Here is a 16,500-nt window from a genome sequence, read left to right as displayed (position 1 = left end):
CGGAGAAAAAAGTGAGGATGACAACAGCATCTGGTGACTACCAAGTAATATCTTGCCTCTTGATACCAACAACAATTAAACAAAATCCATCCAAAATAATTACACTTGACATCACTCGGTGCAGAACTTTCACAGGCATAAAGTGGAATCAAATGCTAATTAGGTATTAAAGATTATGTGAAATAGGCAACAACTGGGGACGTGGAAGAGAACGCCAGTTCTCATAGAAAGATTTAACCAGTGGTCTATTCAGTACAGATCACTATAAATGTTTTCTCAATTCGGAAGCACATAGATACTCCACCTCATTTGGCAATTATATTACTTCCTGTCATCTTTTACAATTGTCTTTGTATTCTGTGACTTTACAATTGTCGAAAAGTATTGATTCTCTTCCTCTGCAATTTCATGTCAGCATTTCAAAATATAACACTTCGTGACCTCGTCAAAATACCAATCAATTATTTGAACTCCTTTTTTTTTCCTGTTTTGAATCATGGCTTCATTTCTGTAATTAATGCACGTTTCTCCAACTGACTGATAACTTGATCCAAAATGAATCATTCTAATTTCAAAATAGCTCCCACAAATAAAGTTCCATTGGCAGATTTGAAGAGATCAAGTTAGCGATCACGTTATGAATGAAACTTTGCAGAACTATAGAACCATACAACATTACTGAAGGACACAACGCCCCAGCTTCACATCCAAACTGCTTCCAAATAACTTGAGGATTTCTGTCTCAACCATCAAACCAGGAAGCAAATCACAGACAGCCCCCAGTATCGGGTGGAAATGCTTTTCTCTCCCTTACTTCCCATGTCGTCCTTAGAGGTACCCTCTGTTTAAACGACGATCAGTTATTTTGTTCTAATTACAGAATGTGACTGAAAAAAAAAACTTTACTTGTGTATAATACACTAATGTATTTCCCTCTGGCTTCCCCGCAATAATAACATGACTTCGCTGCCCATACTACATAAAACCCTCATTATTTTGTACTGTTCAATTTAGTTAGAACTCTGCCGCCTGTCTTAGGAGGAAAACAACTATGGTACATCCATTTAAAATTTCTCACAGCATTCTTGTACAACTTGTCCCCTATCCTGAACAATTTTGCCTTCCCACGAACGTGGTGACCTGGACTCAACACAAAACTGCCGCATTGAATACATTTAGTGTTCAACATTTCATCAAAAGCAGGAAAACATCTCATTGGTTCACACATGCCTTTTTTTAACATATTTCGTCACCTGTTCTTCAGCAATCATGGACCGGTGGACGTATGCTGCAAAGTTTCTGACATCCTCTTCACTTCATATATTCCCACTTACAGACTGAATTCAAATTATCATATTTCACTGGCAGAACTGAACCAGTAATATAAAGCTGCATTTGACGGCCATTATCATTAATATAATCGATGCCACTGCCTCTGTATCATCAACGAAATCCAAATCAAAACTTTCACATTAAAATATAAATCATGAATGTTCACCTCAAATGCCGAACGATAAAACACTAAGTCGTGTCATACAACACTGGAGATGGTCAAAAACAAAGGAACACATTCTGCAGTGTTAAACATTGCTTCCTGTCGGTGACGCAATTTTTTAATCCAACTTGGCACTCTCTTGTATTTCATGGGCTTTATTTTTCTGACAAGTCTTCTACGTTGGACCTCGGCAAATGCCTCACTATATCCATTTGGACATTACCGAAATACTATCCCTAAGAGTCTCTTTGATGCCATTGCACCAAAAAAAATCGCTGAACTTGATAACACACGATGTTCACTTCACAAATTCATTCTGACTTCCCAAGATTAGTCCATCTCTTTCTTAGTACCATTCCACCTGACCTTTTATAATTGGTTATCGTAACGAGTCCTCCATGGAGTACAGACTGACTGGCCTTTAACTTTCTGGTCGACTATCAAGACATTTTCGAGGCTGGAATAGTTGTAGACTTACAATTATAATTATCTGCTACATCACATACATTTCGTGAGAATTGGCAAATGATCCTTTCAACATCTATTATTTCCTCACTGGGTTCCTTTTACCACGAAATGTATATGCACTTTCCAGGTGTTCTCACTCTACAATACTTTCATTCTCATTAATATTTAATCTAAAATTTGACTGGAATCCTTTTTAAAATTACACTCTTTGCATTAATCCCCTCCTTAGTGAAGACAAAAAATTCTCTCAGAAACAGTTACAATGGCCAGTCCTGTTCTCCCCAATGCTTTCATTATTCACCTTCTTACCCGACATAGCTCAATGAAAACATACTTAGGAATGCCTTAACTTTTCCATCATTTTATTCATTCTCTCGTTGATTTGCTACTCTCCTTTTTGTTTTAATTATCTTCGATTCTGTAGCTTTCTGCTGTTGAGATGACAGGAATATGGAAGCATGGAGCAGTCTGCCCCACCCCTTGATACTGATTCACCATTCTCGACAGTATTGGATCGCCTACCTCGAGTAATTTTTCCATACATCCACATTGCCACTAACGTCATTAACATCAGACACCAACTGTACACTGTCATGTACATGCTCGGTCAATCTCTGATTATTCGATTAGCTCAAACTATTAGTGCTATTTCTTCAAAGTTGTTTCATAGGTTGGTCCGTCAATCTCACAAATTTGTCATCTGGATGTCCATCACAATTCATTTGAAAGGAAGTTGCAGCCTAATTTAAGTGAAGTTAACAGATTTTGCACTATGTCTCGGTGCAATCTTAGCAATACTACAAATATGAAGCAATACGTGCATTTGCATTCAAATTTACTTCGATTGAACTCCTTAAAATAGTTGCTGTTCATTGCTTTCTAACAAATTTGATTTGATTGGAATTATTATTGACACATACATAGGTGCACTGCAGGCAGATCATACCAAACAAAGTATATAGGGTCCTCGGACAGAGCGAATATAAAAATTTACATCTGCAGATAAGAGGAACAGAGCGAGATCAACATGAAATATAATATTTGAAAGTTCCATTCAGGAATCTAATAGAGCAGGGAAGAAGCTATTTTTGAATCTATTTGCTCATGTGCACAAACTTTTATATCTTCTCTCTGAGTGAAGAGGCTGGAAGAAAACGTAGCAGGAGTGAAAGCGGTTTTTGATTCAATTGGTTGGTTTCCCAAGACAATGGAAAATCAACACGTCTTCAATGCTGGAAGGCTGGGTTATGTTATGGACGGGGCTGTATTCATGACTCTTGCAGTTTCTTGTGGTAATGGGAGAAGCTGTTACCAAATCGCACTATGATGCATGCACAGAGAAGGTTGTCTATGGTGCATCTGTGAAAATTTTTAAGAGTGGTTGTGGACATGTCAAAATTCCTTCAGCCTCCTGAGGAAGTAGAGATGCTCTTTTGTTCCCTTGAACATTGAGACGACATGGATAGACCAGACAGGTTGTTGGTCGGAATCACTTCCAGAACCTTGACACTGTGGACGAACCTCATCTCCGCACTATTGATGCAGACAAGGGCATGCCATCAGCTTCACTTCCACAAGGCAATGCTCGACTCCTTCGTTTTATTGATTGTTGTCTTTACACCAACCCTCTCAGCATTCCATCTCTTTCTTGCATTTGTTAGATTTCAATAACTAATATAGTCAGACTCACAATTCCCTTTTAGCATGAACATTTCCCATTCTCCTGGCTTTTCAGAGATACTCCTCATTGAAGGCCGTTATGAAAAAGAGGATAAACTTGTTATTAATCTACAAAATAATTCATCTTATCTCTTCTTGCCCAGGCATCAGACTGTCCATATCAGTTTGGAGCCTCCTTGCTTTCTTATTACGATCCTCGGAGTTAATTGACACTGACAATGCTGGAAATCTTGTATGGTATCCTCATAATCATTGAAGCAGCTTAGGAATAATGAGTGCACAAATGTTGTTTCTTACACTGCATCACTTGATATAATCGTCCAACAATAGAAAGATAGTTTAGGCATTCCATTTCAACTGACGCAATGTTTTCTTCAAATTAATGAAACCTTAATTCATAACAATATAATGTCTGTCATCAAGAAATCTTGAATTCACACCAGTATAGTTAATGCGAAGAAATTAGTGTTCATAATGTATTCAGGCATTTGGACATTTCATCCAAAACAATCGTGATCGCAGAAGTGTCCTTACTTGTCACAAAATAAACTGCTTCACAGAATGTATTCAAAGCTCACGTCCAGTGCTTTAGTCTATCAATGCCATTTCGGTTTGAAATGATCTGCTGTGTGTTCTCAGCAACAGCTGCAACTGGCATCTGTCGCATCCCAAAAGCAAATCAGTTTAGTTTACGCATATGCAATTGATAACAAGACTTCAGTGGAGTTGGGTGAGTTGCTATCGAATTACTGAGGAGAGAACAATGAAAGTGACGGGTTACGATGGCACAGCGGATCTCGACTGCAAAATTGAGAAATAGATAGAAGGCAATTCCCAAACTTTGTTTCAGTTCTGTCCATCCAAACCGTATGCTTCAAATACCTGACATAGAATGGTGGCTTTCATAATTCAACAACTAACCAAAACGTAATGTCACGGAACCCCCAGTAAATGAGTGTCTTTTTTAGCATGAACAGATACCACATAAAAAGCTTCGCCGTTTGTATTGTCATCATGTTACGCAAGATTGTACATGTACAGATTCTTGTTAGTAGCAGCATGTCAGTAGTTTCCGACATGGATAGATACCCCATTACATGACCTGAGGAATCTACTGTGGTTACCTACACCCCCACCAGCACGGAATAGCTGGACAGTATACAGCACGGTATTTCTAATATACAACAAAGCAGCCACTGCAGAACCAGATCCCACAAAGAACACAGAACATAGAAGATTATAGTGCAGTACAAGGCCATCGATGTAGCACCGACCTGTGAAATCAATCGGAAGTATATTTAAACAACATTATTCAATTCTCGTCCATATGCCGAGCCAATGACCATTTAAGTGTCATTAAGTTGGCGAGTCTGCTATTCTTGCAGGCAGTGCGTTCAATCCCCTATTATTTTTTGAGTAAAGCAACTACCTCAGACAAGTGTCCAGAAACTATCATTCTGCAATTTAAAGCTATGTCCTCTCGAGTGAGCCATTGCTATCCGAGGTAAAATGATCTCACTGTCCACCTTATCTAACTATCTGATTATCTTGTATGTATCAATTAAGTCACCTCCAACCTTCTTCTCTCTCTTGAAAACACCCTCAAGTCGGTCAGACTTTGCTCATAAGGTCTTATTTTCATACCGGGCAAAGTCAGAGTAAATATCGTCTGAACCCTTCCCAAATCTTCCTCATCCTTCCTATAATGCGGTGACTAGAACTGTACAAAATACTCCAAGTGCGGCCACACCAGAGTTTTGCAAAGCTGCAGCATGACCGTATGACTCCGAAACTCAATCCCTCTAACAAATAAAGCTAACACACTGTATGTCTTATTAACAACCCTATCAACATGGGAGGCAACTTTCAAGCATCTGTGTACATGGACACTGAGATCTCTCTGTTCCTCTCCACAACCAAGAATCTTACTATTAGCCCAGTGCTCTTTATTCCTGCTATTCTTTCCAAAGTCAATTACATCACACCTTTCCGCATTAAACTCCATTTGTCGCATCTGAGCATAGCTCTACAGTTTATCTCTGTCTCTCTGTAATCCACAAGATCCTTTGGCACAATCCACAAATCTACCGACCTTAGTGTCAGCCACAAATTTCCTGAGCCATCCTTCTATGCTGCACCTAGGTTATTTATAAGAATGACAAACAGTAGTGGACCCCAAACATATCCTTGCAGTACACCACTAGTAACTGAACTCCACGAAAAATATTTCCCATCAAGCACCACCTTCTTCTTTCAGCTCGCCAATTCTTGATCCAAACCGTGAAAGCACACTCAATCCCATGCCTCAATATTTTGTGTAATTGCCTACCACGGGGAAACTCATCAAAAGCAAAACTTGTTTCGAAATTTTCCCACTCAGAGACAGCCTCATGTACGGATACACAGAACAGACAATTGAAAATGAACTCTCCAATCACCAATCCAGCACGAACAGTTGTCACATCACGTTGAACAGATCTATCCACGCACAGATATGCCTTTCAACATGGAGTTTTGTCACATCGAAAAGCAAAGCAGAGTATCACATGCGGAGATACAATCGACTGAGAATAAGTATTTCATGTCCTGAAACTGCGAAATCTGCTGAATGTCAATACATTTCATCACATTCATGACCAGCTGTTCAGACATGTATGTCTACCAAAGCAGGTGACCTGAGCGTGCTATCTTACACCTGACCAATGGCGTAGGCTTTCGTGGTCATGTATACATTTCAGAACCACAATCCTTTGCATTCTTCCCTCATAAACTATTCAGAACACATAACCTCACGAAAAACTTCGAATCAGAATAGCCAATGTGAAATTTGTGCCTTGCAGATTCGGAATGTTTCAAATGCTTTGCTCAACAGTTTTTCCTCCCATGTCAAAATTTAGTTTTTTGGGGGGAGAAGAGGCATCATAGATGCAGTTGAATCTAGACACAAGCCTGCCAACCAACTCTCCAGATTGCTGCGTTGGTTTCAGCTTATTGTGTGCACTATTTCAGCCATGACACGTTAAATAAAAAAGTTAACAAAAATCTGTTGATCTTGCAAATCATAAACTAAAGTAAAAATTGCTCAAAAGACTCAGGACATACAGTCATAGAGTCATAGAGATGTACAGCATGGAAACCGACCCTCCGGTTCAACCCGTCCATGCCAACCAGATATCCCAACCCAATCTAGACCGGCCTGCCAGCACTTGACCCATATCCTTATAAATCATTCCTATTTATATACCAATCCAACTGTCAGCATCGGTGGAGATAACTCAGAGATAACGTTTCGTTTCGAGTGACCCTTCCTCGTTGGTTTTAATGAAGGTCACGTGAACAAAATAATAATGCTTTCTCTCCACAGATGCTGGGAGACCTACTGATACATGGAAAATGGTCTGTTTGGTGCACAGGTTGGAAATGACATAACTCTATTACACCAAAGATAGAATCAGCTGATTGATAATGGATTTGCATCCACATATAATACTTCAAATGGATGTTTCCAGGTGGACTCTGATTTCGCCTGCTAATATTTAGGGTTAGTGTGGAGTTTCTTCACGGGTGACGTTCGAAGCAACGATTCTTACACTGACGCAGGAATGATGCTGTAAGAGTGAAATTCTTCATACTGTATCAGAATTATAACTGTATTATAACTTCAAATTAATGGGTGATAGATTTAAGATTGATGTCAGAGGCAAGTTATTTACACGAGAGTGGTAAGGGCGTGGAATTCCCTACATGCTAAGGTAGTCAACTCATCCACAATAGGGAGATTTAAACAATCCTTAGATAAGCTCATGGATGATTTGGGGATAGTGTATGGGGACGAGCTGAGAAAAGTCCACATGTTGGTGCAACATTTAGGACCGAAAGGCCTGTTCTGCACTGTATTGTTCTATGTTCTATGTTCTATGGAATACATGCAAAGACAGGTTAAATGAATGCAAGGGTATCCAAACACGAATTTGACTCACTGAATATTATTTTGATAAGTGAGGAAGCGTTTTGCACGGGAAGTATTAATAGACATGGTTGAAAAGTTCAGTAGTGTTGGGTAAATGGGAAATTCAACGAATTCATATACCTGGTAATTCAGTTTGGTGTAAATTTAAGACTATAGAGAGTGAAAGATATATAGAAGACAACGAATGGGTGAAACAGTCAGTTTGAATCATATGATTTTGGTGAAAGCACACAAACCAGAAAATGGCAGTCTTCGTTTGGGTTGATTGATGGACTTAAATATTCCATTTATGTCGAATTTCAAGTCAGAAAAGAAAACAACTGTCACCACAGGAAATGGACAAAAGCTGAATGATGCCAATGAGTGACGAACCTGAGTTGTCGACAGACAAAAGGGCAATGATTGTGGATTAAGCATTGTTTGATTTTATGTCATGTCTGCGAATGTATTAGACATAGACAGACAGAGGAAAAATAGACGGTTGTGAGAGAGAATTATGTGATATCAGTGTCGAAATGGAGTCTGAGCTTGCTAGCATGATCTCTGTGATGGAATGCGTGTAGCCTGCTGTGGGTAAGGGCTCAAGCAGGGATCCTTGTGAAAATGCAACACAAATACGACAGACTATGACTGGACGTCACGACTGGACGTAGAGTGCTTTCCAAGACTGGCTACATGAAGGTCAGACCAATTTGGAGAACTGATTCGCAACACTGAACAAGTTGACACCACAATATCTTCAATCATTTTATTTAACCACGCAATTGCCCATTGGCTCTGCATGATGGAGGAGTGCAGCCAAAAATGGTGAGGATCAGTGTGGCTTACTCAGAGTGAAGCCGAGTGGCTCTAAAGGTCTGCACGTGTAAACAAGCTGTAGTGCTGACTTCTCACAAGTGGGTATCACACACATTTCAATCAATGTCAAAATCATCTTTCTGGAAGTACAATACATGCAAACCAAGAATAAGTAAGTCAAAGTATTTCCATTCTGCATTTATTACAACCATCGGAGCCACATACAGACTTAAACACGGTGTATTTTTCCTGCAGTAGCGGGGTGGAACGTTTCAAGCGATCTTCAGAACGATCAGAATTAAAAGACAATGCTTTCTTTACATTTCAGAGTCTAAGCTTAATTATCTTTTACCAACAGATGTAATTTGGAACAGTGGCTGCTTTCTTTTTTACAAAAGTGATCACTGATCTTAAATGTGACTGATGCGTGCAATGAATTGAAAATGCTTAAACAGTTACTCTAACAGTTATTACCATAGTAACATGAACCTATCTATGGAAAACAGTTAGTCAATCACTGCAAGTTATGTGCAGGTTTTAACAATATCGCTTAGTACGACTGAAACATTGACAGCTGTCGGTTTACCATGAGATTTATTTGTACTCCTGATTAACTCCCGGCTGAGGGATGGGTGCCCCACTAAGCAGGAGTAAGTGATGTCATTGTTCCATTCCGCCGCTGTGACTCTCAACCTGCTGGTCACGAAGTTGGAACCATTCCCCGCCTGGCTATCCAATTGGGTTCGGTACCCGCTATCCAAAAGGGTGTCATTAGCCATCCAGCCAATGTAGATCTCAGCTGGGTAAAAGCTGGTGACGAGACACATAAGGGTCGCTGAATTCTCAGCGTCAATCTCGTCTGTCGATGGCTGCAGGAGATAAACCTGAGGCGGACGCATTTGGTCGTCTGCAAAGAGAGTGATGTTTGTTTAGCTGAGACCATCTTACATCTGTGTTAGAATTTCATTGCTAGTAATGCATATAGTTTATAAAATATTTAGTATCTGTCAGACTGCAAATATTTCTGAATGCTACAGCATTTCATGTCCCCTACTTTGCTGGTTTAAATCTTGGATCCAATCATACATTTTGTAAAGATTGCCATTCGTGGGGTGCAAATGATTCATCCACTTACAGTTCTTCACGCTCATTTTCATTAAAGAAGAAGCCACGGCTATTGACTTTCCATGATTTCCTCATAGCGTTTTAACAAGCCATTTGGCCCAACAAGTCCATACCCACAAGCCAAAGAGCATCCCTCCAAGACCCACTCCCGACAAAAGCACGTACCCCATTGCCATTCCATCTAACTTGCACATAGTCGACGAGAACTGGAGCTCGCAATGGAAGCCCACGTCAACTTGGGAACCCTCTCCACAGAGTTGGAATTGAACCTGTGCCCTGAGGCAGCAGTGAAAACCAATGAGCCACTTGCTGCTGCTGATTTGGGGCCATTTACTGTAATGCATTAATGGTTTGACAGGATTTCTTTTTCCATTGAACTAGTTTATGAGTCAGGCTTATATCAAAATATCGTAAATTACTATTTTTAGGAAGATACATACTGGACTGGAAAGGTTAACCCTATTTTTCTCTACATAGATTCTGCCATTCCTGCTCTGTTTCTTCGAAATATTTTTTTTCATTTCAGACTTCCGAAATCAATTCTATTTTGTTGTTATTGCAGTACTATCCCGACTTACCAATTTTCTTCTTGAGAGAAGCTTTCTCTGGTGTTGGTAATTCACTGTCTTCTACCAAGCAAACATATTCGGCACCGCTGTCCCACTCTGACGCAATGACTTTAAGTTTGCTCAAAATGGTGAATTTACTTCCGTTCCAAACAGGATTTTCTGTCTTGACTCCTTTTGTTCTTTCAGCCCCATTCACCTGCCAGAAAACGTTGATGTTTTCTAAGTTGCTGTAAATGATTTCACACACAATGGTCGCTGTCTTTTGTGTCCAAATCTCTTCGAACGGAGGTTTCAGTAGATGGACAGCAATATCTGTCTGACGGCAATCACCTGGAAACAGAAAAGAATGCATGTTTTCAGGCTGCGATATCGAAATCAATTCCAAAACACTACTAGAGTTGGAAATAGTTTTACTTACTGCGATATGTTATCTGTTTTCTGAGATCGTTTAGGCTTAGTTAATCAGATGCTGTGTCTTCCTTTTCGTACTGGTTGCATTCACTCTGAATATTATGGTAAGCCTTCAGTAATATTTCTGATATAATCTTGAACAATTTGGAAACTGCTCTGCCTTGGGTATACTGAGGTCTAATGTCTCCATTCGAGTGCTGCACATTTTCACCTATTGCAGTTACCAATGTCAGAAGACAGTTGCTGCCACATGAACTGCATTTATCGGAATCCAATCCCAGACGAGCAAACACATATCATATGTGTCCCCTGTACATGAGCTTACGTTATTTGCTCTGTGTCAGAAAAACTCATGGAGAAATTGAACTGGTATCAAACTGCATTTTATTGATTGCATCCTTTCAACTGACTTTGCTCCCTATTTCCTAGGCAGGCTTTTATTTGAAAATAAAAGATACTTGCTGCATGATTCAGTTCCACTCAAGGACACATTCAAGAGATGTTTTTCATATTACTCATCTTTGAAGAGTGTTAAGTGAGGAAATCTAAAATATTGCGAGCACATGTCTTTCAGTTCTCAACTCTGGTGTTGGGAATAGCCAAAACTAACAGTTGTTCAGAATCGTGATAATTTTAAAGGAATGCATAATGTAGGGGAAAGCATGCTTCTAGATTGCTAAAGGAAAAAATGGTTGCTCTTAGTACAATAACAGTTACTTTCTTTGTGCATGACGTAAAGTACAAATGAAAAGAATGTTCTTGAATGTTCTGCTTGTATTGTTACCTTAAATTTTCGTACAATTACAAAATTCACAGAACGGGTTATCTCTGAAAGTTTTAATAAAACTTGTGAGGAATGATGCTTCATGTCTATTCTGTACTTCAAACGGCATAATTTTATTTTGTGCGCATATTGCAAAGCTTATGCAGTTCCTCTGTTATGTCACTGCCTCTGTCAGGTTGTCTGGGAGGGAGAATATTGAAAAAACTACTCTCTTGTTGATTAATATTACTGTCTCGCATTCCAAACTCTTTTGTATGAATACTTGCTTTTCCTCTGGCTGTCCTGAGTTCATCTATTCCGCTGCGACTCTGTTCAACCCAGCAGACTGTTAACATGAATTTGTCGATTCGCGACCTGAGTTCAGTTGCGCTCCATTACCATTTCTTCCTCAATAGGTGCTTCATATTTTACGTTCCATGATCAGTTCCATCCAAATAGTCTTGCTTTTTCAAAACCTTTCAGCTCATGCAATTAAGTGATAGAGGCGGGAATGGAATTGTGAAAAAAATACTGATCAAAATGAAATTAATCATCTAGAATATGAAACATGGAACATTACAACTCAGTGCAAGCCTTTCGGCCCTCGATCTTTCCCCGACCTGTAAAACTACTCTGAAGCCAATCTAACGTACCCTATGCCATTCTCGTCCATATCCATATCCAATGACCATGTCAATGCCCTTCAAGTTTGCGAGTCAATTACTGTAGCAGGCAGTGCGTTCCATGCTCCTACTACTCTGTGAGTAAAGGAACTACCTCAGACCTCTGTCCGTGTCTATCACACTTAAGTTAAAGCTATGTCCCTGCGTGCTATCCATTGCCAATCGAAGATAAAGGCTCTCATTGTCCACCCTATCTTAGCCTCTGATTATCTTATATATCTCAATGAAGTCACATCCCAAACTTCTTCACTCTGACGAAAACATTCTCACGTCCATTAGCATTTCTGATAAGAACTTGCCTCTGCATCAGGCAGCATCCCAGTAAATCTCCTTTGAACCCTTTACAAAACTTCCAAATCCTTCCTATAGTGTGGTGACGAGAACTCTACGCAATACTTCAACTGTGGCCGCACCAGAGTTTTTCACAGAGGTAATATGAACTCATGGTTCCGAAACTCATTCCCTCTACCAATCAAAACTAAAATAGCTTAATTCTTCTTAATAACTCTATCAACATGGGTGGCAACTTCCAAGGATCTCTGCACATGGACATTGAGATCCCTCTGCTCATCTGCACCTATTTTTCTCTACATAGATTCTGCCATTCCTGCCCTTCCTCTTCGAAATATTATTTTTCAATTCAGACTTCCGAAATCAATTCTATTTTGTTGTTATTGCAGTACTATCCCGACTTACCAATTTTCTTCTTGAGAGAAGGTTTCTCTGCACCAAACATCTCACCATGTACCCCTTGTACTCTTGACACATTTAACTATTTCCAGAGTGAACCACCTCACAGCTTTCCGCATTAAATTCCACTTGGCACCCTCAATCCAGGGCTGCATCTTACCTCTGTCCATCGGTAATCTACAACATCCATTGTCACTGTCCTCCATGTGATCTCCATGGTCAAAGGGCTGAATAATATAATCCTTCCAATGCACACATTAATTCATGTGCATGAATTCTACTCGTCGAGAAATGTTTGCATTTCTAAGTACCTTTCAGTTGACTGTCAGCAACCGCTCGAGCTGGTATCAAAGGAGGAGCATGAAGCAGTGACAGAAGCAAGCAAAACACAAAATCATTTCGACACAATCATCCTCTCAACAAATTTCATTGTTCTCGAAAGACAACACGCCTTCAAGCATTAACCTTGTGTTTCAGCCCTTTCTCTTAACATAAGTTTTTAGTTAACCTATTTTTCTCGTCAACCTGTTCAGATACCTCAACACACAACTCTGGAGGAGGTGGAAAGTAAACACAAGCATCTTGGTCCAGGATGCCACAAGAGGGCAATGCGCCACAAGAGGTTCCTTCCTTTTTTTAATATCAGCAGTCTTCACACTCCTTGAGACCATGCGCTTGTGGACGTTATTGCTTCTGCTGTTTACCTCATAGCCATGTGCAGTTTTCTAAAGGTGTCTCATTCCCAGAGATCTTGTGCATTTTAAAATTGCTGGAACCTTAGAATGTTTGGTTAAGATTTCATGTTCTGTTGATATTTAACACAAAGTGTTCATGTTGAACATGGTTGCTAGAACACTGTCCTTACCTTTCGGGCTTCTGATGACCCTTTTCACAGTGGACTGTGAAGGTGGATGCGAGGCAGTACAGGTGTATTTTGCGCCACTCTTCCATTCCGCTGCAGGTAAAATGAGGAGGCTACGTGCGCTGTAGGTCAGGTCCTGTTCCAGAGCAGTGGGGAAATTGGTGATGTTCTCGTTGACAGAAGCTCCATCTTTCTCCCAGAAAACGCTTATTTTGTCAGGATAGAATCCTCTCAGCAAACATGTGAGAGTAGCAGAGCTGCTGTTCTGAATTTCTTCTGGTGATGGAGGCAGGAGGCGGATATATGGCTTCATTGATTTAACTGTAATAGAAATACATACATTTTTAGTATTTCCTCGCTCATAAAATGACCTGTACAAATACATAGTTCTTGTCACCAACCTCTTGCCATTCTTGTTCGTTTTGATACTGCGGGTGATGATTGATCCTGTTTTGCAGAACATGTGTATTCCACCCCACTCTGCCACTCGTCCACGGTGCTCGTCAAGCGGCTGATTGTCACATATTGGTTTCTGTTCGCTGCTTCAATTTGAACGCCTTCATTCCGCACCTTTCCATCCACCATCCAAGAGATAACTACCCCACTGGAAACTGTAGAAAGCACTTCACAAACCAGAATGGCACTTTTATTGATCCAGATTTCTTCAACCAATGGATCCCTCAATAATACAGCTATCTCTGTCAGAGAGAAATCAGAGATTCAGATTCTGGTCCCTGATCCAATAATGTAATCAGGACTGCAACAAGAATGTCAAAATCAGTGAACAAGGAAGGGATGAAAAATGCAACCGTCTCTCTCCCTCTTCCTCTCTCTCTCGTGTGTCCTGGGTTTGTTTGTGTGTGAGGAAAAAACTGACAGGAATAAAAGAGAGTTGTAGAGCAAGAAAGACAGGTAGAGACAGAGAAAATTTACCACATCGTGATGGTCGATGCATTTTAAGCACAGAAGGTCATTGAGATCATTATCACCAATGGGTATTTTAAAGTCCTGCATAAAAAATGATCTATATAATAAATGTTCCAAATAAACATATTGGCGCATGCCTGTTGTTTATGTCGCACCCCTTCCAATAACAAATTTCTATCTCTGTTCCACCAGACAACTTATCTCTCCCCTAAGCTACTCTGAACGTTCTCCCCCCCCCCCCCCCCCCCCACACCCCCAATACATCCTTTCTACAATTGCATGGCAACAATCGGCAACAGACAATACTAAATCCTCACTAGCTACAGCTTTAGAAATACGCATTGTTGAAAATGATTCCTTTGTGATGAAGTGTGTGCAGTGTCAAGGCTTTATTTTGCTACTCTGAATTGACTCGGAAAATAAGAAAAAGCGGGGGACTACCACGTTGTATAAAGAATTTTGAATAGCGAGCATATCCAGAAACTCTGCCTAAACTTGTCAGTTAAGAGGTTTGCTCACTAATCTCTCTCATTCACTTGCTTTCTTCATAATGGCTCTATATCTGTCTTTTTCCTCTGTCTTTTTCCAAGAACTTTGGTTATTTTGGTCAGACCTATACAGAGCAAAGGGAAATAATTTCTGATGTTATTCTCAACTACCTTTTTGAAAGAGCGGGTTTAGGTACTTGGTTCATTTCGACTCATTTTTGCTGTAACATTTCTCTTGACTACAAATTCCCATTGATATTACTCACTGCAATTAATTCAAGAATGCTTCATCCGCAGTAATAAACCAACAAAATAATTTTCCATCTTGTCTAATGTTTATGACAAAACTGATTATGGTAATGAATGTGAGCTTGTGAGTTTGTTTAGTTTTCTTACCCGATGTTGAACTAATTTCTTTTCTCTGGTTACTATTGGAAGCAGAATGAGAAACTTGACAACTGTACACAAAGCCGCTGTTCCATTCCTGCAGTGGCACTTTCAGCAAACTTGTAGAGCTAAAATCATTGGTCGCTGTTTTCGTTGGAGACGTAGTTGTAACGCCAGAACTTATGGTATTTCCGTTCTTCTGCCAGGTCAATGCAATTCTTTCAGGATAGTACCCGGTGATGAGACAAATCAGCTGAAGAAATCCGTTTGCCCTCTGTTCTTCAGTTGCAGAGTAGTGTAGACTGATGACTGGTGGAGAAGGCTGTATGCCTAAAATTACAAATTAAGACTTACTGTCTTGTGTATAGATGGCTACATTGTTTCGGTGATGTCATGTACAATCGATTACTCTCAAATCATACCCAAAAAATAATATTATTGTATCAGAACATCATGTTGCTATATGATGTTCCTCGTAACGTTGGCATCATATTTAACCTTGAGGTGAGCTCCACACTTGTTCGACTGATAGAGTCCAAGGAGCAGAAAGAAACTTTTCAGTCAAATTCGTCCACGCTGAACAGTTTTTCTGAATTGAACATGTGACATTTGGGTCATAGAATCATTGATAACAAAGAGTCAAACGCTTTGGTCAAATTCTTCCATGCCGACCAGATATCTGAAATTAGTCTTGTCCCATTTGCCAGCACATGGCCTATATCCTTCTAAACCCTTATTATTCATTTACCCATTCAAATGCGATTTGAATCATGGAATTTGGTAAACCTCCAACTGGTAGCTCAATCCATACATGCACCTATCGTTTAGAAGTCTTTCATATCTTCCGCTCTCACCTTAATCCTTCACCCTCCATCTTTGGACTCCCTCACACAGGGGAAAATACATTGTCTATTTAAGTTCTCATTACCATCCATAATGTTATAAACTTCGATATGGTCACAAATTAACTTCTTACGCACCAAGGGAAATACTCCCAGCCAATTCAGCTCTCCTATAGCTCAAATCCTTCAACCCGAGAAACCTCCTTGTAAATCGTTTCTGAAGTCTTTCAATTTTCAGAACGTTCATCCGAAAGCTGTAGAGACCAGCACTACAGACAATATTTCAAAAGCGGCCGAAGCAATATCGTGTACAGCTGTCACATGACCTACCAACTCATACTC

The 16,500-nt window shown here is 39.9% G+C and overlaps 1 gene segment (V, D, J or C); it reads right to left on the bottom strand.

The window, feature by feature from the left end:
* The window catches only part of LOC132828603 (Ig heavy chain C region, membrane-bound form-like), a 35,549-nt gene that overhangs the window by 7,274 nt on the left and 11,775 nt on the right, over positions 1-16,500 (bottom strand). The window contains 5 exon segments of the C gene segment in view: positions 8,998-9,318; positions 10,115-10,435; positions 13,518-13,835; positions 13,916-14,212; positions 15,326-15,646. Of these exon segments, the coding sequence occupies positions 8,998-9,318; positions 10,115-10,435; positions 13,518-13,835; positions 13,916-14,212; positions 15,326-15,646 (1,578 nt within the window).

This window comes from Hemiscyllium ocellatum, chromosome 27, assembly GCF_020745735.1.
Source record: "Hemiscyllium ocellatum isolate sHemOce1 chromosome 27, sHemOce1.pat.X.cur, whole genome shotgun sequence".
NCBI classification, from domain to species: domain Eukaryota; kingdom Metazoa; phylum Chordata; class Chondrichthyes; order Orectolobiformes; family Hemiscylliidae; genus Hemiscyllium; species Hemiscyllium ocellatum.
This window is presented reverse-complemented; position numbering and strand designations above follow the sequence as displayed.